At 38.7% G+C, this 27,026-nt stretch overlaps 1 protein-coding gene and 1 pseudogene across 1 annotated transcript; one reads left to right on the top strand and one right to left on the bottom strand.

Annotated features, from left to right (window-relative positions):
* The first annotated feature begins 8,772 nt into the window (after positions 1–8,772).
* LOC146454489 (uncharacterized) lies at positions 8,773–10,532 on the top strand (annotated as a pseudogene).
* An 8,071-nt stretch (positions 10,533–18,603) lies between these two features.
* Positions 18,604–27,010, bottom strand: LOC146454488 (aminomethyltransferase, mitochondrial-like). Its single transcript, XM_085095230.1, has 8 exons — positions 26,790–27,010; positions 25,092–25,469; positions 23,842–23,920; positions 23,165–23,310; positions 21,842–22,028; positions 21,237–21,353; positions 19,795–19,833; positions 18,604–19,130 (listed from the first exon to the last, which is right to left on the bottom strand). The coding sequence occupies exons 1-8, from the start codon at positions 26,916–26,918 to the stop codon at positions 18,952–18,954; spliced, it is 1,254 nt and encodes a 417-aa protein (XP_084951356.1). The 5' UTR covers positions 26,919–27,010; the 3' UTR covers positions 18,604–18,951.
* Positions 27,011–27,026: the final 16 nt, after the last annotated feature.

Below are 27,026 nucleotides of genomic sequence, written 5' to 3'. Positions count from 1 at the left end.
AGCAACACCATAAGATACTTGCAGTACGGGAAAATAATCGAGCCCATCCCAGCCTGACAGTTCTAAAAGAAAAATGACATAATTAGTAAGAAACAACAAAATAAAATAAAATGGCGAAGGAAACATACAAACGAAAAGGAACCTTATCGCTGATTCTCCATTCAAGTGAGTCCAAAAACGTAGTTATTCGACGCCACATACAGAAGCTTTTCGACGATAGAATACAACGCCAAGTACATACACTAAAATACGAAATTTACAAGGACGCTAACTGAATTTATACGAAATAGGAGCTAAATAACATCATACACGTGACAACGAGAGAAAACAACAAAGAAAAAGACAATAATGAAGGAATTTTGCATAGCGCTGTAACAGTATAATTATTTATTGTAAATAGGAATTTCTTTTCAACCGAGACTTTGTCTCGAGGAACGTAAATGCCTTTGTATTTCCAGATGTCAAAAAAGGGGTTTCTTTCATTGGATCATTACATTTTATTATCAAAATTAAGTACCTATGAAATTAGGGGGAATTTACTTAGTTGGTTTAGGTCATACTGTAAACACCCGCATAAAAGAAACAACGTATTAGGAAACTGTCAAGAGGGCAAGAGTTTCTCAAGTCTCTTAATTGATCGCTGTGAATTGACTTACCAGTTTTAATTAAAATTTCGTCCATGAATTGCCTATTTCTCTTTATGTCAGAGTAATCTCGGGCACAAAGCATAAGAAAATGATTAACTCAAAGTTTAATTTTATTTAAGAACAATACACCATCGAATGTAACTAAAACTGATTTCAATCCTATCTAGACCGGGGAAAGGGCGAAGGGGATATTCTGCCCTCCGCGACTTTGAGCCTGAAAAACTCTTTTTGATATTTGAGCAAACGCCATAAAACTTCAGGCTCTTTCACTAATCTATCTGCGAAAATTTGTGGTGGTCGTTAAGTGCTCATTGACTTTGATGTTACCGTGGCAACCAACTTTTGACTGGCCGCCTGCTGTTTCTTCAGAAAATCGAAATACCTTTTTAAAATGAAAAATGCGTATTTTTCTTACTGTAACTTTTATGTTTTTTAGCTCATATTAAGTGTTCCTTTATTTGTTTTGATTGCTTTTCTTTCAATTTCGGCGCTTTCCTGAAATTTTGACGAAATTTTAGAAATCCAGATTAGCGGATCCAAGATGCCCACCATTTTGTCATTACTTCCCGTTGCGGACCTAAATGCATTATCAAGAGTTAATTCATCCCGCTTTTAAAACACCCTGTAAAATCCTGTACTAATGTTCTAAGTTTCAAGATTACGACTTGATTCTCAACAATTGTGAGTTACTTCTAATTCCAACATGGCAACTCCTGTAAAATCAATTCGCACTTCATGCACCCAAAGGTTCAAGGAAATTTTCTCCGCCATTTTTTGTGTATCTATGTGGCAGGCGTTTACCGAGGCAGTTTATTAAGTGGCCGCTTCTAGAAATCCCCTTTTTTTTCCTCGTGATGGGTCACCAGCCCCAGACCTCCAGGTTTTCGCTCGGTCAAACATTCGCGAGTTCCAGTCTTGGCCATGGAGGGGAGAAAATTTCTTTACTCTACGGAATATCAAATAATACGCTGGCAGCTCAGGCTCACAATGAAGATAAAGATAAATCGTTTATTAGACATAATACCTCGCAGTCAAACAACTAAATTATGTACAATATACAAAAAGGCTGATGATAACATGAATGTGAAGTCAACGTATATTCTTCGTATGTTTTTATTTTGGTAAGAAAAGTTCAAAGCCGTGTTGGAAGGGTCAAGCAGATCGAGTTTGTGATCCAAGTTAGCAGTGATTTCGCGCACAATGGAAGGAGAAAAAACGATGAAGGAAAGTCTGACGGTGTTCCGTGCTCATTCGCTTATTCTTGTTTGGTTGTCTGAGGTCACTTTGCGTTAAAATCGTTGCGCCACGAGTGCCAGATGGTCAGACACCCGGAAATAATTACTAGATACCAAAATTAATCTCTGTGAAGTAAGTCGTGCGTGTGTAGCCAAATGGTATCACGTTAGAGTGGGAGTGCTCTGGTTCAAGTCCACCTTGAGACCGGAGGGAGCCAACCCCTCAAAAGGCTCCAAACAATTGTCAAAATTTAAACTTACTTCAAAAATACAAACCTACGAAATGTTTCAAAAGTCTAGGGACCATAGCCCCAAACTATTCAAGAAGCCCAATCGGCGTATAATGTGGAATACATGCGCGTGCATGACATGTAAGGGCTTTCTTATTTCCCGATTCCGAGGTAGTTGTGATGTTTCTATCGCCATCCTTTTTCAGGTGGGACAAACGTGTTGCCATATGTAACTGACATGAAAGTCGCTTCATAAACAGAGTTACGCTGTTTTTCATCTGCACAGAAGATTTAGCGGTTTAGATTTACCAATCTTCATTGCTGAATTGACATTTTAATATTTTGTTCCCAGGCTTACCGTAGTTGTTCGTTCACTGAAGTATTCGTATTTGCCACTGATTGACCTCATTACGAAGTGATGTGACTACATCTATCTAGTAGTATCAAGCAGATTTTTTCGTGCCATTTAATTAAAATGATCTGAAGACGCTAGTGCAGCGACTGACTTTACCTATATCATTCATGGATGCACACTTCTTGGATGAACTGATTATGTAATCTCTTCTACATGAAAAATGCTAATTAAAAGAAGACGTGCAAGGCCAAGACAGAAACCCATCTTGGGGCAGCTAACATACTTTCGGATTATTATTATTATATATTTTTTTTGCGATTTTATGAAAATCGTGGCCTTAGACACGAACGCCGGCTGTTTAACCTAAACCTTGGGAACTAGCTTGAGTCGCATTCTGTTGCCATACCGATGTTTTTACTGACGTTTCCATGTCAACCAACTGCAAATTCATGATGAGCGTAAACTGTTCTTAGATTCCCCCGCAGTCGTTTTTAGGGGACTCGTGAGGAGGAGGTAATACGAGTCCCCTAAAAACGACTGCATGTGAGGCTAGTATACCATGTGCATAGGAGAAGGAAAAAATATTTGTTCCCGACGAGTGTCCAACCCATGTACGTTTTCTCGATTCTAACCGCGCGCAAAATAAGCGTTTTTAACCCTTTGACCCCTGAAGACGCCTATAGGCGCGCTTTCATATATGGTGTACATTTTGCTCTAAAAAAAGGGGCCAAAGGCACTTTCTAGGCCCCAGGCCTCCTCTACTATTGCAAGAAACAACGTGATTCAAAATGGCGTCTATTTTAGCTAGATTTCTCTAGTTTTCAGGGGAAAATTTTCAATTTTTTTCGAAGAATTCTTTACAGATGTCATCTGGTGATTTAAAATTGGTATCGTTCTGCTCAGACATGGAGGAAATTCATCGAATTGTGATGGAAAGACCCGACATTAGCAATGTTTCGTAGGAGTACAGTTTCGAGTACGAAACCGCCGATTATTCTTCCCCAGAAGAGACCGAAAATGTGAATATTGTCGAAGCATCAAGAGAGCAACATCTCATGCATGTGCAAATCGTGATGGACAAACATGGTGATGGAAACCAGCTTGGCAACAACGCTGTAGAAATGAAGGCAAGACTCTAACCCTGAATCAGAGCGGGTTTGGATTTTTTATACAACACGGACTAACCACAATTTTCAGGCCTCAACCATGGACCGACTCATGCCTTTGGGGTCGATATCAGTCCGGCTTTATTTTTTGACAAGCTTTTTTCATGTGAAGTGTGATCGAAGAATGAAAACGATTGCTGATTGTTGTAGCTTATATGGTATTCAAGTGATATACTGATAGTTGAACATCAGTAGCTTGCATGGAGGGTAATAAGCTTGGACCCATGACAGCCAATGTGATTTTTTTTCTTTTTTGGCGGACATTTTAAATGACCAACCAGACTAGTTAATAATTAACAAAATAATGTTTACATTTTCAAAATCCTCATCTTATCTACTTTCTAAAAATATATGATTATGTATGGTTTGGATGAAAACTTAAGCTTTTATTAGCCATTTTCTCTGTCCATGTCAATTTTTAGCAAAACTTAGTAAAAAATTCTTAAGAGTGCCCGACTGTAACTTTCGAGAATCGCTGGCCAAGCTTGAAAAATCGAAACTCCTGATAATTTGCCTGAAGTTTACTTTTGGGGAACTATCTTCGAAAATATTATTTGAATGTTCTGGAAATTTTTAGTTTTCGAGAATTTTGGAGAAAACGAAATAACGGGTTTTGCCTCATTAATTATGCAAAAATTTCACTCAAAATTAGCCAAGTTCAATACGCTTGTGTTGAAACAGTACGCAACGCTAGAAAGCGAGGTCGGTTTTGAATAAGAGCATAACTCACCTACTTTCTATCAATGGGACCTATGTAAACTTTTGTAGAACTTTGGAGGGTTTTATGGCTCTTTGAAAAATTGACATTTTGAGGACTTCGCGATGAGGCGAAAATTGAGTAAGTTTGAAGGTTTAAAATGCATCTTGGTATGTCAGGTATCGACTCGAGAGGAACATTGTGATAAAGCTTGGGTCTTCGTCTTTAATAATACGAAATAAAAAATCTGGGCAATCTATGCACGCGCTGACGAAAACCAAAGTTAGCGAGGCTTCGTTAACAAATTTGCATAATTCGCAACTGTTGAGAAAATGCTATGTTGTGGCGACTCGGTGAAAACATTGACCCAGGCTATCTTCAAATGGTTATTTTACCCCACATTGCATTTGTATGTTTCTCTTTCTTGTTTAATAACGTGGTAGAAAAGGTCTGGAAAAAAATGCGTGATCGGAATAGGAAATATTCGTCAAATTCTGGTGGAAAATTTGCATAATGCAAATCTTCCAATAAATCTTTCTGCAAAGGAATCTGATTGGGAAGGTTTCGTTAAGAGACCATTTGACCGAAACACCCCACATATAAGGAGTCAAAACAACGTTTAATAATTCGATTTTAACCAATTATTGTCGAATCTTAACCTTTAAATTAATAGTGCCAAACTGATACTCGCTATTGCGTTACCTGCGTCACGTCAGTAGCTGTCGATAAGTCTTAGAATATAATGCCCACAAACCAACTTGTGCTGCGAAATTGCCAATTACAACAACTAGAAAAAAGACCTTTATTTACTGGCATATGAGTGGTTTTGATAAAAATAAAACGTTCACATGACACTTGAATCACGTTTAAAAGATACATGCTTGTCAAATGAGATGCGAAAGTTGGACATAGTGTCGGTCAAAGTGAATATTTTTTATTAAATCAAGTTTGTTTACTGGAATGCATGCTTTTTCAAATAGCTAGTCCAACCTTCTTCAGTAGCCTTCCAAATAATGATCACTCAGAATTGGGTTAGTCAAAAAAACTCTCTGTTCGTGTTGTTTGATACTGTACCTTCGCAAGTGACTGAAAAACAATGTCAGCTGGCTCGCCATATTTTAACTTAATTACTGGTATGAAATATCACACATGCAGGGATACACGCTTCAAAACCTGTGTTCCCATTTCCGTTAAACAAAATAATAACCTACCTACAGTCCACATTGGCTGTAGGGCATGCATTTATCTTTGTCGAATGTCAACAACAGAAACACGGGTATCTCAGTGACACTTTATACACGCAATGTCTACTGCATACATCACAGGTAGCCGAAGCTCTATGACCTTTGCTTGACCTTTGTATGTCACGATGAGTGTTACGCAATGGTGTAAATCATTACGGTTTGTATGGGAATTTACGAACGTGTTTTGGAGTCGAAAATGAAGGGCATAAATTGAACAAAAATTACTTACCTTGTCTCCTTGATCTCTTGCCAGTGTTTGTGCGCCATATTTTGGCCATTTTAGTACGATTCCAGTGGGTTTTTAAAGGTTTGCTGAAAACTTCCATCGCTCTATATCCTGCTATGTATGTCCCCAAAAGGTTGGTCACTTCAGTAGCAATAGTTTTCGTTGCAACGTCAACAATGATGTCAGTATAAAGTCTGAGTCGCGGACAAAGGACTGCGGACCACGGACTGGGTATAAATGAGAAACTAATAAAAGTAAGCGGGCGACTTCGGACTACGGACTACGGACTGGGTTTAAAGGAGTACTGAAGTCTGAAAATCATATCTTTCTTGTATTCATTCTCAGTAAGTTTAATATGTATCAAATCAAGTTTCGGTAGTTGTTTTTGTCCCTTTATTGTTTTTTTTTTTTTAGAAACAAAACAAGGACTTGGAATAAAATAGTGAGGATCGACAGTGCAAACATAAAATCTTGCTTTATCTCAGCGAAACAGCTGGATTTTTAATACGTGCTGAAGAGAGCCGTCATTTTAGTTTTAAGCATTCATCTCAGGGTTCGATATGGTGTAAACTGGCGTGATTAAATTCGCAAAAGGATGTTTGATGATCATGATCGTGATCAGCCAATGAGCCCACGTGCACAATCATCTAGATGTCGTACATAGACATGTACATGCAGTAGACATTTCGTGTATACAGTGTCACCGAGATACCCGTGTTTCTGTTGTTGACATTCGACGAAGATAAATGCATGCCCTACAGCCAATGTAAACTGTAGGGCGTGCATTCAGTCCATAGTCCGTAGTCCATAGTCCTCCTATCCTAATACAAACTTTATCACCCCGTGGTCCGCAGTTCTTCGTCTGCAACTCGTGTTTTATAATGACCGCCTTGTGAACATTGCAATTTATTTCAAAGAATACTATTGCTACCACAGTGACAACGATTTTGGGGATATATATCTATAGTGGGATATCGTATAGAGAGAGGAAATTTTTCAGCAAACCTTTAAAAACCCACTGGAATCGTACTAAAATGGCCAAAATATGGCGTACAAACACTGGCAAGAGATCAAGGAGACAAGGTAAGCAATTTTTGTTCAATTCATGCCCTTTACTTTCGACTCCAAAACACATACGTAAATTCCCATACAAACCCTTATAATTTACACCCTTGCGTAACACTCATCGTGACATCAAAATATAAAGGTCAAACAAAGGTCAGAGAGCTTCGGCTACCTGTGATGTATGCAGTAGACATTGCGTGTATACAGTGTCACTGAGATACCCGTGTTTCTGTTGTTGACATTCGACAAAGATAAATGCATGCCCTACAGCCAATGTGGACTGTAGGTAGGTTATTATTTTGTTCAACGGAAATTGGCACACAGGTTTTTTGAAGCGTGTATCCGTGCATGTGTGATATTTCATACCAGTAATTACGTTAAAATATGGCGTGCCAGCCGACATTGTTTTTCAGTCGCTTACGAAGGTACAGTATCAAACAACACAAATTGAGAGTTTTTTTTTTGACTGACCCAATTCTGAATGATCATTATTTGGAAGGCTACTGAAGAAGGTTGGACTAGCTATTTGAAAAAGCATGCATTCCAGTAAACAAACTTGATTTAATTAAAAATATTCACTTAGACCGACACTATGTCCAACTTTCGCATCTCATTTGACAAGCATGTATCTTTTAAACGTGATTCAAGTGTCATGTGAACGTTTTATTTTTATCAAAACCACTCATATGCCAGTAAATAAAGGTCTTTTTTCTAGTTGTTGTAATTGGCAATTTCGCAGCACAAGTTGGTTTGTGGGCATTATATTCTAAGACTTATCGACAGCTACTGACGTGACGCAGGTAACGCAATAGCGAGTATCAGTTTGGCACTATTAATTTAAAGGTTAAGATTCGACAATAATTGGTTAAAATCGAATTATTAAACGTTGTTTTGACTCCTTATATGTGGGGTGTTTCGGTCAAATGGTCTCTTAACGAAACCTTCCCAATCAGATTCCTTTGCAGAAAGATTTATTGGAAGATTTGCATTATGCAAATTTTCCACCAGAATTTGACGAATATTTCCTATTCCGATCACGCATTTTTTTCCAGACCTTTTCTACCACGTTATTAAACAAGAAAGAGAAACAGACAAATGCAATGTGGGGTAAAATAACCATTTGAAGATAGCCTGGGTCAATGTTTTCACCGAGTCGCCACAACATAGCATTTTCTCAACAGTTGCGAATTATGCAAATTTGTTAACGAAGCCTCGCTAACTTTGGTTTTCGTCAGCGCGTGCATAGATTGCCCAGATTTTTTATTTCGTATTATTAAAGACGAAGACCCAAGCTTTATCACAATGTTCCTCTCGAGTCGATACCTGACATACCAAGATGCATTTTAAACCTTCAAACTTACTCAATTTTCGCCTCATCGCGAAGTCCTCAAAATGTCAATTTTTCAAAGAGCCATAAAACCCTCCAAAGTTCTACAAAAGTTTACATAGGTCCCATTGATAGAAAGTAGGTGAGTTATGCTCTTATTCAAAACCGACCTCGCTTTCTAGCGTTGCGTACTGTTTCAACACAAGCGTATTGAACTTGGCTAATTTTGAGTGAAATTTTTGCATAATTAATGAGGCAAAACCCGTTATTTCGTTTTCTCCAAAATTCTCGAAAACTAAAAATTTCCAGAACATTCAAATAATATTTTCGAAGATAGTTCCCCAAAAGTAAACTTCAGGCAAATTATCAGGAGTTTCGATTTTTCAAGCTTGGCCAGCGATTCTCGAAAGTTACAGTCAGGCACTCTTAATGCAGTCACCTGTTAGCGGCCAGACGAGGTCAGACAAAGCTTGTTGGCCTTTTTTTGGCAATAGTCGTACGTCAATTTAACATGTTTTTCGTAACAGGAAGGAAGTCCATCAAACATTTTCCTTGAATCGCAGAATTGTTGCAAAGAAGTATGAAGCGAGCTGAACGCGGATCTGGCGACGAAATTGTTTCACCAGACCACAAACAACCACGTGGTGACCAATTGAACATGGCGTCTCCTTCTGATTGCAACGAACCACTTCGGGAGGAATTAGGCGAAGCTGAACCGAATCTAAAGGATATACACAACCTCCTCAAGAATATTCAGGGTGCCATCGACATTATTCAAGGCAGTATTACTTCATTAGCTAAAGATAACAGCAAACTGACTGAGCTTCGACACGAAATCTCAAAGAGTAACAGCGCAGTCACCAAACTACAAAAAGAACTCAAGGACCAAAACACATACGTAGCGTCACTGGAAATCGAGTTAAACAGGGTTAAAAATACCGTCAAGGAACAGAAGGAAAACATTGAAGAATTGCAGGTAAGCTTTGAAGAGCTTGAGCAATATTCTAGGAAGAACTCTGTAGAAATACACGGCATTCCCGAAGACATCGATGCCCAGACCGATGAGATTGTGTGCAAAGTGGCTGAGGCAGTTGGAGTGGAAATGACGGCTGAAAAGATCGAGATATCGCATCGTCTATATCGTAAACAGGAAATAAAGCCAATAATTGTTAAATTTGCAAATCACAAAGACAAAACTAAATTATACAAAGCTCGCACTCAGCTCAAGAATGTAACCCTCCATCTTTATTAATGAAAACTTGACTAATTACAGAAGGGAAATGATGTCCTTGGCTCTACAGAAGAAGAAAGATGGAAAGATTATAAGTTTCTGGTCGTTGGATGGGAAAGTATTTATCAAAACGGCCCCTTCGGGGAGACCAAGGAAAATGCTTTCCATCGAAGACGTAAAGCAACTCTAGGATGCCATTTATTGCTATTAACTATCCTGTATTCTTGAAGAGTGTACTATTAGCATATATGCCGGTATCTAGCGGATCTGTCGATTTATAGGCTGTTGCTCGAAGGGTAGTACGTAGGTTGTTTTATTGCCTCTTGATTTCATAGACTTTATGTTTGTGTTCTTGTGCCTAGCGTCCTATTATTGGGTTGTTTGTGTACCTGTGTTTTAGGTGTTGATGTAATATTGTGTTTTTTGTTCTCCGACATGTTAGATTTATCTAAGTGCAGTTTACTTTCTTTGAACGTGAGAGGCTTGAAAAGCCAACTTAAAAGAAGAAGTATTTTCAGTTATTTGAAGAGCCAAAAATGTTTATTTTATCTCCTACAAGAAACATACTCTGAACCAAAAGATGAAGTAGTGTGGAAAAATGAATGGGGAGGTGGCATCTTTTTCTCCCATGGGACCAATCGTCAGAAAGGAGTTTGTATTCTGATTAACTCTTCTTATGATCTATCCGTCACCAGCCATTTCAGCGATCCAGAAGGGAGGATCGTAATCATCAACTTGATTATTCATAAGGTAAAACTCTCTATTTGCAACATTTATGCTCCTAATAACTTGGTGCAACAGAACAACTTTATCCAAGGCTTAAATGAGGCATTGCTAAGCAATGCCGAAATTGATAACGTAATTATTGGCGGTGACTGGAATGTAACCTTGGAGCGTATTGATAAAAAAGTTGGCGCGCAATGGAAACCAACAACCTATCGTGACAAATTGTTATTAATGATGGAAGAGTTGAATCTCTCCGACGTATTTAGGAAGAAGAACCCATCTAAAAAAAGTTTTACGTACGAATCTAAATATCTAAAAGTCAAATCAAGAATAGATTTTTTTCTGGTGTCAACTTCCATTATGAAATTCGTTCTTGCTACCGACTCAAGAACTTCTATAGCTCCTGATCACAAAGCGGTCCGACTAAGATTAAAAATTAGCAATTGTTGTCGCGGCCCTGGCCTATGGAAATTTAACAATTCTTTGCTTGAAGATGAAAAATATGTAAATTTAATCAAGAACAATTATCCAAAAATAAAAGAACAATTTAATGACATTGAGGACAAAAGACTCAAATGGGAGTTAATCAAAATGGAAATCAGAAGCCTAACAATTCCTTATTCTAAATACAAAGCTAAGCAGAGTAGGAATGTGGAAACAGCCATTCAAAAACGTTTGGATAAAATTGATACGTTGATTACAAACAGTAATGGCCTTCAAAACATCGACCCTGAACTAAAAGAATACGATCGGTTGAAACGCGATCTTCAGGCCATTTATGACACTAGAGGAAAAGGGGCAATATTTCGTTCTAAAGTGCGTTGGACGGAGGAAGGCGACTTCTTCAACATAGAAAAAAGGAATTTTAACTCGAAGGTCATTGCGGAACTTAAACCAGATCCCGACGGTAATGTCATTGTAGATGAAAAAGAAATCATGTGCGAAATTCACTCTTATTATGGTGATTTATATAAATCGGAGGTGGATAGTGATAAAAGCGATGACAGTGACTTCAATAACTTTACTGCCAATCTAGAACTGCCGAAACTATCTGACGATGAAAGGGATGAAATTGAAGGAAAGCTAACTCTTGAAGAATGCCAGAATATATTGAGGACATTTAAATTAGGAAAGTCTCCAGGTGAAGATGGTTATACTGTCGAATTCTTCAACTGTTTTTTTGAAATTCTTGGTCAGGATCTACTGAACAGTCTTAATGCTTCTTATGACGTTGGCGAGCTGTCAATTTCTCAAAGAAGAGGTGTCATAACACTTGTTCCAAAAGAAGATTCTAACTTATTGTTTCTGTCAAATTGGCGCCCCATCACTTTATTAAATGTCGACTATAAGATCGCATCTAAAGTTATTGCTAAAAGAATGGAAAGTATACTACCGAAGTTAATTAATCCAGACCAAACCGGATTTGTTAAAGGAAGATACATCGGGCAGAACATTCGTTTGTTAACAGACGTTCTTGAACAAACAAAACGGCAAAACATTCCGGGAATCCTTCTTTTGCTTGATTTTAGGAAAGCTTTTGATTCCCTGGAATGGCCCTTTATTCAACAGACTCTTTCTGTATTCAACTTTGGTGAAAGTATCAAAAGTTGGATCTCAATTTTGTACGCTAAAAGTGAAAGTTCAGTCTTAAACAATGGCTTTTGTACAGAATCCTTTCCATTGTCTAGAGGAGTTAGACAAGGCTGTCCATTATCCCCTCTCCTCTTTATTCTAGGAGCGGAAATTTTAGCGAGTAAGATACGACAAGAGCAAAAAACCTGATAAAATAAAAAGGCAAGTAATGTACCAGGACTATATGGATGGCGGTTTGCGCGTACCAAATATTCTGACTACGTTTAAGTCCCTTAATTTAGCATGGATACCCAGACTTTTAAAAAGTGAAAACTGCTCAGATGAATCTTGGTCATATATCCCAAGCTATTATTTTAAAAGGTGCGGTGGACTTAACTTCTTACTTCGATGTAATTACGATAACCATTTTATTAAACAGATTGACCTTCCACTTTTTTATAAAGAAATCCTAATCCACATGTTGGAGTTAAAACAGTTGTATGGATATTACCTAGAGCAAGATTTAGTGCTATATAGTAATAGAGAAATCTTAATAAACGGGAAGCCATTTTATTACAACGAATGGCATCTTAATGGTATATTCTCTATCCGGGATGTTTTAAATGATGAGAGGAAATTTCTTTCCTATCAGGAATTCCTCCAAAAATACCGTCACCTTAAGTGCAATTTTCTTCGATATTTTCAAGTCCTTGCAGCAATTCCTAATCATCTGCGAGAAAAGGCAAGTCAGACCTCGCTTAACAAACGCAAATTCGAAAAGGACAACTTTATATTCTCTCTGTCGCCAACTGTTTCAATAAACTTACTCAAGGTGAAAAGCAAAGATTTCTATTGGCTTATTACAAAAAAATTTGTAACTAAGGCTACTGGTTCAAGGAAATGGGAACACGAAATTCAGTCGATGAATTTGAGTTGGCCTTGCTATTTTAGTAAATTGAAGCTAATCTGTAAGGAACCTAAACTTAGAGAATTCTATTATAAATTTTTACATAGAATTATTGTTACAAAGAAGGAATTGTATTACTTTGGTATTGAAAATAACAAAGACTGTCTATACTGTAATGAAGGTGACTCGATGGGTCAAACTTTCATCGACTGCCACTTTTCCAAGTCCTTTATCAGTAACGTTATGGAATGGTTCAACAGGGAACATGCAACCTCCCTTTCACCCTCCACCGAGGAATTTCTATTTGGTAAAGTTGGTAATGATCAGTTATCGTCTTCAGATATGTCGCTTAAAAAATTTAATTATTGCTTGTTATTTGCAAAATATTATCTTTACTGTCAAAAACTGAACAAAAAACAAATCAACTTTGATGAGTTTAAGCAACATATTGCCTTCAAACTTCGCATTGAAGGCCTTTCATAATTCAACCTCTTTAATATTCATTATTTACTTAGTCTACTTAGTCTATATTTAACATGCCTGTTACAACTTGTGTTTGTGTGTACGTTTTTTGTGCATGTGTCCAGTGTTGTGTAACTGTGTGTATTTCTGAAATGTAAAACTACAAATTGTAATCTTGTTATTTCCAATAAAGATTTGCATTAAAAAAAAAAAATGTTTTTTGTAACAGTTCATAACATTTGTACTGTTTCCTTGACAACTTATCTTGTTTTCATTCCATACGTCATGTCTCCTTGTCAACACAAAATGTTTTTGCCCAACGTTTCTGTGTCGAGCCTAATCTTCGTCAACAGTTCATAATATTTATATCGCGTTCCCGCGTCAACCTAACAACCTTTTCTCAGAAATTCATAATATATTTACGTTTCCTTTCAACAGTCTTGCTAACATTTCATTGCTTGCGTTATGTTTTTCATAACAACTCAAAACATATTTATTGACAGTTAAACATATCTGTAACGTTTCCGTGTCAACTCAACTTGTTTTTGTCATTTATTAATTGTAGACGTCATGCCTCCACGTTAATCTAATACGCTCTAGTCAACAGTTTAAAACATTTTTGACGTTTCCATGTCAACCATAATGTTTTTTTAGCGCTTAGACTAGTACAAATAGTACTTCCTTTCGAAAATGAATGATTATATCGAAACTGAGCGTTTTTGGACGGACGAAGTTTTAAGGCTGCAAATTTTTGGGAAAAAAAGGAACTGAATGCAGGCATGACTGTTACAATTGATATAGAGAAATTCCGGAGCAACTGGACAGCAATTTTTATGGAAATCGAAAAACAAATTAATCTTAAAGAATTTTCCTTCATAGAACCTGCTACGGCTAGCATTCATAACCGAATTCGACCAAGGAAGCAAAGATCATTCTCCGAAATGGAGCCAGCGTCGATGATAGACTACAAGCAGGGATGTAAACAAGAAGTTATCGGCCATCGGCGTAATTTACAAAAGCCACGAGAGCGTAACAACAGTATGTCGACTCCCAAGATCGATACCGACAAAATGCTGCGAGATCCTCGACTCACTGATGCTGCGCGAAAGTTAAGCAAGAAGGAGATGAAGTTGCTGTACGAGGATATTCTTAAACCTTTGGACGTTTATAGTATTCTACGCGAACGGAGAGCACAGCTGGAATTACGTGAAGAAATGCTCCAATAAACTTATTGAATTGTTATATAACTGGAATTTGTTGGACCTAACGCCAGCTCTGACTGGTTGTTTTTTGGTCCCAAAACCAACCGATGTAAGTTTCAAAACAATTCGGGCAACGATACAAAACTCATACCTTCCCGAGGTGGAAAAGAATAACTTGGGTAAAATGCGTGACACGTGAGGCACGTGATAAGATCGTGACAGAAGGTGGTGGTGCGCCCCCGCGTCACTGGTGAGGCGAGAGCGGGAAAATACCGTTTTGTTGTTTATCCAGACTCTCTCAGCCGCCGAACAAATGCTTTGCGAATCTTTATTATATTCTACCGTAAGTAAACTTATAAATATTGGCCTTGGCATAATAATTCTTTAGGATTCTGTTTTGTCTAATTCCTTGCTGTAAAGAAACAAATTAATTCAGGTTCGTTTCCGGGGAAAGTTGCTGTTTTGTTGTCAATTCAGACTTGCATGTTCACTATGACTACTATGCGTTTGTTTTTCTAACGAATTATCTTCTCGGTTTGGTTTGTTGCTATACAACAAAACCCTTAATAATTGATCCCTCGGGAAACAGTTTGTTTTGTTTTTCCGAAGATCCCAATGCTTTCCAAGATTCCCCCCACACGTGCACAGGCCCACCATAACTTCGCAAGCATACAAGCTATGAAAATTGCGCTTGGAAGATGGATAGTACCGAAGGTGTTTCCTCTGGGGTCTGCAATGAAAAGTGATGACGTCATACGACGTTGTAATAACATCATGATTGTCAAATGGCGACCATCTTGGATTAGCCATCTTGGACAAAGGCGCAACTCATGCAACTCAGGACTGAGAATGGAGAATGCGTAGCCGTTCATTCATCGCTTCGAAGGAGTGGCGTGCAATTTGCGAGTGACGTGTCAGCAGCTGATTACCGTTCTCAAACACTCTTAAAATTATCATAAGTTTTCACGTGTTGAGATACGGATTTTGCCAGTCGAAATCCCTATATTTAAATGCTAACTACAGTTTATATAATAATGTAAAATATTTATACTATGCTCTACCTTATTCTTAAATTTATAACTTGACTTGCTTGCTGTTATTATTTGTTAATTTTCAGACTACATCACACAGACAAGTCTTTCCCCGTTACCCATAAAGCATACGATTTTTAACCAAGGAAATTGTAAAAATTGTACAATGGGAATTTCAGTGCCACGGAGTGGCTCTTCTCTGTTTATTATTTATTATTATCTAGTACAAATAAAAAGTACAAATACTTAATAACCTATGAGTATCGTGAACAAAACAGAACAACTTATTTACACAGTATAATATATATTCAGTCAAGCCTAAAAGCAGAGCTCCACAACTCCAATTTAATAGCATTGACTGATATAAGTCTGCTCATCGTATACGTATGAACGTAATAACATTACAAATTCCTCATCCTTTCTGGAGTTAAATATATATTTTTATTGCATATGCGGAAAACTCCTTACAACTTAAGGGGAAAATTACTGAATGCTGATTAGTTGTAACAAGAAGGCATATTTTCTTAATTTCACCAAGGGCAAAGTTACTCACTCCTGAATGGTAGAACGGCGAAAATACTCGCTCCTGATTGGCTAAGCAATTTAGTCGGTTTCTTCATTTTGTGGCCCGACAACAATGAATTCTTCCAGGTTCTTTGGAGTTCAACTTTTTAAGCCGGGTTGTTTGTCCCTATGGTGCATGGAAATCAAATGCTGCAGCTATAAAGGAAATTCCTAACGGTGAAATTTAAGTATATCTTACAAGAAACAGCAAAAAACGTTGTCCCCCAGCTTTGCACACCATTTTCTTATGTTTGTCCTTAAATATAACATTTCTCTTAGAGCACCACAAGGAAATTAATATTAAGTGATTTTTCCGAGGAAGAACAAACTATTATCAGTTTTTAGCGATTTCTCTTAAATGCACAGGACAAACTTGAAAATAAAAAAATTGACCATCAGCAGCCATAAACTAAGTGAATGTTAGTTTCTATCCACTGGAAGGGCAATTGTTACCAAAACTGAGGCATTAAACATTTGAGACGTTTTGACCACAATACACAGATAAACCGCTGTAACAGTGCCCCTTTAATTTCTTACGAAACACTCAAATGATTAACTTAGAATTTGTGGAGCACATCGATTGGACTACTGTACTAACTACCGAGGTAGAAAACCTCCATACTGTTTCATATTTTAAACATAAGACGTTCAGCGTTCTTCAGTTTACTATGTAATATTTAAAAGACGAGCAGGAGTGTTTTTTCGGATTTAAAACCACGAGGCGCAGCCGAGTGGTTTTAGACCCGATAAAACACGTCCTGCGAGGTTTTTGAACGGCTTCAAAACCATTCCCCGAAAAGCGTGTGTCAATAGAGTTCATAGCAATTATTCTTTTGTGAACGTTGGAAATTATCATACGAGAAAAACACCGCGTACTGATGAGAAGTGTTTTATCAGCTGATAAACACCGCAAACTAATAAGGTGGAGGTTTATCGATATAACGTCACTGCACGTGATGTATTATCGACTAGTGATAGGTCAATGGGTTATGAATTATTAATGAGTTTTAAAGGACTTTGTGACCATCTCAAAGAGACCCTCAAACGCATCAGAAAATGGAAAGCCAGATATTGTACCCATCCTGCTACCCTGTTCTCCATACTTGGGACAAATTTATGACCCCTTTGCCAACAGAGGCAATTCGGAAAGAAGTAAGGGTTATTGGCCTGGAACGAGGGGATATGTGATATATTACCCTCGTGGCGTGCCCAAGGGCGTAGCCCGAGGGCACGCCACGAGGGGAATATATCACATATCCCCGAGGGACAGGTCAATAACATGCTTATTTTTTGGGTTAGTGAGGATTCCTAATAGAGACGAGGACCTTAAATAATTAAATGCTTATATTATACCAGGTGGAAGTCAAATACATAACATTTTTTAATGGCAGTAGTATGCAGTGAGATTTTGGCCGTAAAGATGTTTTTCTCAACTTTTTTCTGAACTTTGGATTATTCACACAACAATTTGTATAAACCATTGCTTTTGTCTGCTGGTATGCGTGGTAAACATGTTTGTCACTCTTGTATAATCAGTGCATTCAGTACACTCCACGTGGTTGAGCGGCTGCTGTTAAATTTTGGAAATAGTGTGCAGTCGGCTATCGTTCCGTGTGGAAACAACGATGAGCGATTGTTAAGATGAAATCTTTTTAACCGAAAACTTCTTACACTGTCTTTGCTGAACGGATTAGTTGTCGTATTCTTGCAAATGTAAAGAAAGCTACCAGTGGGACAGTACGAGTATGGAATGAGTGGTCGCCGATGAAAGAACCTCCCTTCCAACTAGTAGTCGACAAGAAGATGAGTTTGAGTTTGTTGTTGCCCCTGTTATTGAAGTACCAGTAGTAGTAGTAGGAGTAAAAGTTATGTTGTTCATTTCTTCTTTAATAATAAACGATTAAGAGCTCGTTGAAATGTTTGAGATTCCTAAATAAGGGGAATAAGTCAAGCGGTATATGGCGAGGGGGGGGGGGGGGGCGGAATATATATTCCCCCCCCCCCTCGTTATAATCCCCTCGTCCGTTGTTATCAGCTATTGTTTTCAGCCCCGCCTTCCCCTTTTACAACCAAAGCCGCACCCAGCTTTTCAGACAGTTAGTAATTGACAGGGGCTATTGAATATATTCAACCGAAAAGAACAAAGGAAACCGAGCCAACTGAAAAATAAGCCGAACTTATCATAAAGGAAAGGGTAGAAAATTGCAACAGACCAGTGAGGCAGAGAACTGTCCGAAGCGTATCACGTGGTATCAAATTTGGCAAATAATCCCATTCAGATAGCCCAGTTTCATTGGTCCGTGCAGTAAAAATCGAGACTCAACCTAAACCTTATTACGACGGTTTACAGAAGATCCCGAGACCCGAGACTGAAGGCGGGGGGGCATCTCTTACCCTTTGCGCATACGCCCGATTTTCATACATATGCCTCCTCCCCCCCGCCTCGGTACCACCTTTAACCCTGTTTCCTTTCTGACCGTCTGGAACGGAAACTACTGTTCCATTTGCAAAACCTTTGCACTTACATTTAGTTGGCTTCTTGCCCCCTTACCCAAGTCTTTTGATCTGCCAACGGGGTTGCAAGTTTGGAAAGGAAAACGAGGCCTCTCGCAGCATGGATGAAAAAAATACCAGGGGTATTTTGGGGAATCATTTAACAAACGACTGGGACGTTTCCCATTTGAGTAAGAGATTTACCAATAAGACACAAAGATCCTTATCATTTGTAAGATAAATATTGTATTTATTCATTGTGTATTTGGTTCCTATTCACACAGTATTGAAAAAAGCTAAGATTCAAATTCATAGGTATTCCTATATATCGCACACGTGTTGCGATTGGGACGTTTTTCATTTGAGTAAGAGATTTACCAATAAGATACAAAGATCCGTATCATTTGTAAGATAAATATTGTATTTATTCATTGTGTATTTGGTTCCTATTCACACAGTATTAAAAAACCTAAGATTCAAATTCATAAGTATTCCTATATATCACACACGTGTTCCGATTTCCTCTGAGTTCAAGTAAAAGTTCCTCTTCCTCTTTCCCCGATTATCGACTTCACTTGCCAAAGAAGTAGTTGGTTGGAACGAAAGGCATCTTCACCACTTGAACGTTAACCTTCTTCTTGTAAACTTCCGCCTGAAGATTTGTCCCGGGTTTGGAGAACTCGGTTGACACGTAAGCCATTGCAATGTTCTGTTTGAGGCTCGGTGATGGACAGCCACTTGTCACGTGACCTGGAGGGACACAACATGAAAACAATGGCAGCAGTTTCAGTGCTTGCGAGTGCAAGATTGATTAGGAGAGTAAGATGTGCGGTTCCGAGTTTTCCCAAAACTGAACAATTGCTATCGATACTGCATGGCAGGAAATTTTTTTACAGGAAATCGACTTGCAAACTGGTGATATTTTTATGCGGAAATTTTGTTTGTGAAGTCTATTTATTTATTTATTTATTTATTTATTTATTATGATTTTTTTTATTTTTATTTTTACGGTTTGCAGATACTTATGTTTTCGTTAGGAATCAATTTTTTTCCAACTGACAGCAAGTCGAGAATACAATTCTAAAAACTTTTGATAGCGACACATGGCGCTTTCAACAGCAGTGACCACAGTCATTCGCGTTTATCGGCGCCCTTAGTGAATGGCCTGGTTCCCCACCTGCAGTCTACACAAGCCACTCAGTGGTCAAAGCACCCGACCGGTATGCGGAAGGTCTTGGCTTCCATTCCTGTTGAAGGCTTGAGCCACACTCGTGATGAGCACTGCATATTTCCACTCTCAAGCTTAAGATTGACGACCTTTATTTATTTATCATTTTTCGAGAACAAAATTACCCTTGGTATATCGTCGGAGGCTATTTTGTCAGAATGTCTATGATCGGTCGCTTTTACTTACCAACTTTATTCCCGTCAGCATCAAAGATGGAGGTACCACCTGAAAAGGAAGAAATCCAAATCTGACTAAAAAATAACCATCATAAAAACAGGACTATACGTCAGTTTAATACACATGCCATTTTTAAACAAGTTTTGTTGCTTTTTTCAATACAACTTTCACAGCGCTCAAACTCGCGATGGAAATTGCGAGTGTAAATACTAAACTAGTGGCGATTTCAAGGCGATTCGGGCGCGATCTATCGCCGCAGTATTGCAGAGGTTTCAAGCATGTTGGAAAATTCACGCAACTTGGCGGCTGTTTTGGGGGGAATTGCAGAAAATTGAATCACATATCACACCCAAACTGCACTGAAAATTACCGCTAGCTTGCACTTGCTATGGATTATCGTTCGAGTGCGACAAAAGTGCGAAACAAAATCTCATCAAAATTCGCTTGTGTAAACGGCCTTTCTTTACACAAGAAAAATGAATATTTTGAGTTATTTTTTTAACACTAAAAAATGTAAATGTAATTTATTTACCCACGAAGCACCAAAGAGCTCTCGGAGCTCGTTCAAAGGTGTCCGTGCGTTCCAGGTCGAATTGGAATTTTGAAATGTTGGTTTTTGTGGAGGGACAAACGCCGGAGAACCCGGAGAAAAACCCTCGGAGCAAGGACGAGAACCAACAACAAACTCAACCCACATATGATGCCGAGTCCGGGAATCGAACCCGGGCCACATTGGTGGGAGATGAGTGTTCTCACCAATGCACCATCCCTACCCCTAGGAAAAACGCCAGTGTGAAGGCTAAACTCTTTCTCCGTTTCTCAGACGACAAAACCCGCTAAATTTGAGATCGCAGAATGTCCAGCCATATTAGTCCATTATCAAACATGTAGCTTATGAGAACAGAGGGAACAACGCCCAAAGATGATTTCTCTTCAGTTATTGTTTAGCCTCCCTCGCAGACGCTCTTTTGGTTCGTCACGCAATAGAGCGTCTGATGTTATACTGAACAACTTCTCCCAACTATCAGCATAAGAGATATGAGAAGTCCAGTGAGGAGATCATGTATGTGGATATCATTAGGGACCTTAAGCTGAGACGACGACGACGCCAACGAAAACGGAGCTTAAAAATTACATTTCGCGTTTTCTGAATAAATTCGCGATAATTTATACTCATTTAGTTTGTGTAATGTGGCCGAACTATCCAGAAGCTTACGCCGTAGGGGCAGCTTTAACGTTCAGAAAAAGAAATGAAAATTAATCATGATGCGTTCACGTTCTCAATAAAACCTTGAAAGCGTTCATTTCACGTTGTTGTTTTGCAGAGGACAGCAAAGAAATGTACTAAAGTGTCTAACGCACGTGTAGAGCCAGTGTTTTGGTAATTAAAACTATTGTTTACTGACGTTCTCGTTGACGTCGCCGTCATCCCTGCTTAAGGTCCTTATTACCTCGGGCGGGAGGTCCTTTGGACATTAGACCAACTCTTTTCCTTGTGGGCTTCTCTTTAATCTGTCTGAGGATTGTTTCCGCTCCTGGGAAGTCGGCTTGTGCACGTCGTCTTTTCCCTTTGCAAAAATAGACGGAACAGTAAAAATTCAGCACATGCATGTAATGAGCAGTAATTCCCTATGGATAAGGGTTTAGTTTCTAAAGAAACTGTAGTACTGCGTCGGTAAGAAAGTGGGAGCGAATGTTTGGTACAGAGTTGATAGACCCTACGGGCAGTCTCTCTTATGCTCGAAAATCCGCGGAGAAGAACGCAAAAACAACAACAACAACAACAACAAAAAAAAAAACAACCTGAGCGCAGATGTTCGGATGCTCTGCCACTGAGCTACAGGAGACTCCTGTAGCTCAGTGGTAGAGCATTCGAACCAGTAATCGGAAGTTCTTAGGTTCGACTCCTGTTTAGCCTGCGAACAGCAGACGTATTTCCGGTCGTACCTCCGGAAATACGTCTGCTGTTCGCAGGCTAACTCCTGTTAGGAGTACACGGATATTTTTCCGAGTGTGCCTGTGTCACTTACTGAATAATACATCATTCTCCGTTTACCTATTGTCCAGACGAGGATTGCTTCAACAGGCGTAGTGTTTTCATCAATGTCGTTTCCATAGAGACAGAGCCCTGCCTCGAGTCGCAGACTGTCTCTCGGTCCCAGTCCTGCAGGTTTGACTTCTGCCTCTCTGCTTTCTAACAAGGCTTTGGCCAAATCAACAGCTCTGTTCTGGTCTACTGATAGCTATCAACAAATTCATTAAAAACCACTTTTGCGTTATTGAGGGGTTTTAGTTCGTTATTTAGTACAGACTCTAGGGTATTAGGGTTGGAGTGAGAATAAAAAATACTAGTATCGTCTGCAAAGAGCAAGAGCTCTACCAATTCTGAGGCATTTGGGAGATCGTTTATGTAGAGCATGAAAAATAAAGGGCCAAGAATGGAACCTTGCGGTACACCACATTTTATGGCCTGCATCGGAGAACAAGATGATTGAATTGAACAAATTGATAGCGATAAGTAGCTTTTTATCCACTGGAGGGCCGTATCACGGATACCATAGTGTTCCAGCTTAGTGAGTAGGATTTCATGATCGATGGTATCAAACGCTTTAGAAAGATCCAGAAAGATACCTACGGTAGTTTGATGTTGGTCAATTGCAGACGAGATCTTATTAAGCAAATGAATTAGCGCGTGTGATGTCGAGTGATTTTTACGAAAACCAAATTGACGGAGATAGAATATTTCGTTTGTTTCGGCAAATTCGACTAAGCGGTTGTACATGACCAAACACAAACAAAGCATGGTACCATCTGAATTACAACAAAGACAAAATCAGTTGAAACCTGATCCCTCCCCCTTCTCCACCAAGGCCATTTGATTTTGTGGTCAAATACCCGCTACTGTATTTATTTGATTAACCGCCCTGGGTGCTCATTTAATTTTGGGCCCATGAGGGTGTGCACTTCTTTGAGGTGGGTGCTTATTATTCTACCAACATTTTCAGCAAGTAAGGACATTTTGAGAGAATAACAAAACAAGGCATAACAAGTTATTTTGGTTCAACAAGACAAAACAAAGTGCAAAAGCTAACATAAACAAGTCATAAACAACATCAAAGTTCACTGACTACTGTGTCTAAAACCAACTCTGGAATACCACTGATGTTCCTCTTACGCCATGCTGGGCTAGTACAGAAATGTTTTTTGTTGGGAGTGGGGTGGGGTGGGGTGGGCACTTATTCGAGGGTGGGCGCTTATGAATTTTTTGGGCTTTCAGGGTGGGCAGTTACTTGGGGTGGGTGGTTAATCGAATAAACACGGTACATGTACCATCGGTAATATAAATCAAATGTGGTTCAAAAAGTGACACTGACTTTACCTCAAAGCCATCTTCCCCAGTGTAACCACACCTAGTTACTCGCACATCTTTTATCCCAAACACATCCATTTCAGCAGTGTGCATAAAAAGCATTTTACTGAGGTCCCCTTGGACTCCACTTTGGAGAACCTTTGCTGCTTTAGGTCCTGAAAAGTAATTAACGAAACATCAAACATTATTACAAGCAGCTTAACAGTACAGTAGAATTGTGTAACTTCTTTTCAACTCCCAAAAAAGTTTCGAACTTACAAATCACCTGAGCCAGTGGCCAGCTTTCTTATTTTAAGACCCCAACTAATCTGATCAACTCATTTGAACAATCCTCTAAGTTTCATACTTTTCTTTACAATTATTCTTCAAATAGGTACTGGTTGGTGACCAGTTTACTAGCTTTAGTAGTAAGGTTTATACATGTAACTGTTTCTGAGTCAGGAAATGCCAATACGCAAATTTTCATAGCTACATGTACATGGGGCAAAAAATCGCTCTCAGAACATTAGGGTTTAGCTGTGTTAAAGCCAGCAAAATTAATAAATAAATATACCAATTCAAATACTTTTCTGCTTTATCATCTTAAATAACTTATTTTCCAAATAAGTAACAATAATTATTAGCTTTTTAAGATGCTCTTCAAAGTACTGTAGCATAATTTTCTTTGTTAATTCGGAGTTCCTTACCTTGTAATGCTATAAGTGCTTTGTCCTCAAGCACTTCTAAAGCAACATCCAAGTCGTTGCTTACAGCCTCCAGTCTTTCCTGTGGAAAAGATTAATACCGATACACTATGTGCACATTTAAATAAGGAGGGCCAGATAATCAATGAGGTACTAACAGTGTAACTTGTATGTATTGTTGAAATTGCATATAACTGGAACTGTGCATTAGCCATGGAAGATCCAGACACTGTTCTATCTGCAAGTTGTAAGCATTCAAAATAAAGCCTGACTGCTGACTTTCCCACCAGAGCTTTAAAGACGGGGGGGAGGATTCTTTAAGGGCTAACAGAGGGGGCTGGATTATCATGAACTTTGATTCGAGTTTAATTAGTAGTCAATAACAAGATTCGTCCAAAAGATTTTTCTCCTTTCATTTTGACTTGGAGCTTTCTCTACCATTACCTCATTAAGCTATCCCAAAAACATTTTCAACAAGCGAGATGAAAACCTCGGTTAAATTTTAATTGTGGGTTAGCATTAAATCAGCTTTCAAACAGCTGGGCCAGTCTGAGGTAAAAGTTTTGATCTTCAAAGAAATTCTCTCAACTTTCACTATAAGAACCATATGGTGCATAGTGACGAGAATGCAAATGTTGATATTGGGGCTTCATCAAAGGACTAAAAGTTCAACCCATTTAACTTCGAATCTGTTTGGGTAAGACATCAAAGTACAATGTACTTAACTTATAACACCCATATGTACAACTACAGGAAAAATAAATATACACTAGATTGCAAAAACGTTGACACCTAAAAAGCATAAACCAACGGATTTGTGGGTTGTGTTTAAACAATAACCTCATTTCCATAATCAATAATTATCATTCTCATTTTTTGCAATAAAAAATACAGTGCTGACTTAATTCTTCTGAATAATTTTCTACCAAATATTGCTTAAGTTCACTGCCTGTTTTGAACTTGAGCAAATCGCGAATTGTATTTCACTCAAATTGGCCCTCGTTGGCCAACTTGGACACTTTAAGGAAAGCTTGGACAGTTTCCATCATTCACCAGGTGCAACTAATTTTGGTTATCAACCATTGCACGAGAATAGAATATTATGCAAATAAATACAGCCACTGGGTCTCATCGTTCACGGTTTATGCTTTTTAGATGTCAACGTTTTTGCAATCGAGTGTATATAAAAAATAAATAAATATATCATTATCGTTTTCTATACATTTATAATTTAAAAATAGTGTAGCTAGTACCTGGAGATGTTTAAGATCCTTTTCCGCACATCCAGCATTAGATACAACATATAAATATTCGGGTGTCTTGTTAATGATCAAGTCATCTATAATGCCACCATTTTCAGTTGTAAACAGCGAAAGAGACCCTGTGTTATCTGCAAGCCCTTGAATATCGGCAACAACTAAACTTTCCAAAAATTTAATTCTGTCATCTCCATGCACCTTGAATTGTAACATGTGTGATACATCAAACAGAGACGCTTGTTGCCGAGTGTGCAGATGTGAGGCCAGAACACCATCTTTATACTGCACAGGCATTGACCAACCACAGAAGGGAACCATCCTGCCTCCAAGCTCCAAGTGAAAGTCATATAATGGTGTCTTTTTCAGGTTTTCCTGACAAATAAATAAATAAGTAAATAAATAAATGCTCAGTTTCTAGGTGAAGCATCCACATAATTATTATATTAAGCACCAATAGACTGATGTTATCTATTGAGCTGACAGAAAGATTTCCCCAAAAAGATCAGAGAAGATTGTCTTGCTTATGCTAGATGGTGTTAACATCACTTGCTTTCCCCAAGAAAACATTAGGACGATACATCCAAGCATAAACCGAGACAATCACAAGTTGTGCAAACAAGACACTCTCCATGCAATAGTGAGAACAGCTGTAAAGGTAAAGAGCCTGTGTGTTCTGAAATTGTCCTAGCTAGCCCTGTTCTTACTGCATCAGAGAATACCCCTACATCAATTTTCAAAGGAGTGACCAAAGACAGTGGTCCTCTTGAGAAAAAGCCTGTAGATAAATTATGGTTAAACATGGTGTACAGAGGCTGAGTGGGAGGGAGTGGTGGATGGGGAGATGGAGGGGCCAATCACAGCCTTTTTTTGGATAGATCTGCCTCTTTCCCAGTTTCTTTTGTGCAGCAATGATTGAACTCCCCACCACCACCACCACCAGGGACATTGGCAACTGCCTAAGGGGAATAGGCATGGGGGTGGAGAAGAGGGCCATTTTGTTTTATTATATATGCAATCAATCGTTTTGAAAATTCCTCTTAAAGTCTGTCTTCCAAAGCATTAACTTTTGGTCCCAAATGCTCACATGATGATGCAAAGCAGAATCTCCATGAATGTGAATTTTTCATTGCAGTGAAGGAGGCTCTTGTGCTCTTGCAACAATTTCTTTTGCCCCTTCTTTCTGGATTTCCTGGATCCACGCCTGTTGTCTGTTCAATAAAACTGAGAATCGATGCGAGTTATAGTTTAAGTTTAATTAACATAAGCTTAATTAGGTTGTCTCTAGCGAGCTAATCCGCTAATATGGTCAGTTACAGTAGCTAGCGCACGCGCGCACGTGCTGGCGATATTTATTTTAGTTCAGCGAGTGTAGGTAGACAAGGAGAGACCAGCTAGAAAACGTGCCACTAAAGGAAATACACAACAAATACGCATGAACACACAGACACAAAAACAAATTCAGCGGGAGCACCATGGCCAACTACCCGCGCGTGCATGCACGGAGGCAACTGTTCTAACCAACTTATACGCAATCTTGGCGATTTTAATGCCCTAAATAAATCTCCAAGAGCCCACAACAGCACTGGACATGTAACGTAGCCATTGAAAGTCTTGCAAACCTGCCTAAAACAAAAGATTCCTAAACATTACATGTATACAGAAACTTATCTAACATAAGCTAAGCTTATCTACCTTTGAGTCGGTGGCAAATCCTCGCGGCGACGAGAGCTTGGTGAGTACACGGGTAAACGGAACCATGGCATCGCTTCCAGAAGCCGTGCCAGGTAATCTCCTGGAGAAAACCCTGAAAATGGCAGTCATGGTTGCAGATTTCTAAAATTTAAGCTAAAATGTAAATAAAAAGAACTAATTTCTAGCACATGAAAGAGTTGCGTAAAAATTCGACCACGAGATCATTCGATCAGCAGC

This window comes from Pavona decussata, unplaced genomic scaffold (assembly GCF_977016875.1).
Source record: "Pavona decussata unplaced genomic scaffold, jaPavDecu1.1 SCAFFOLD_300, whole genome shotgun sequence".
NCBI lineage: Eukaryota > Metazoa > Cnidaria > Anthozoa > Scleractinia > Agariciidae > Pavona > Pavona decussata.
The sequence above is the reverse complement of the archived record's forward strand: the minus strand, read 5'-3'. Positions and strand labels throughout refer to the sequence as shown.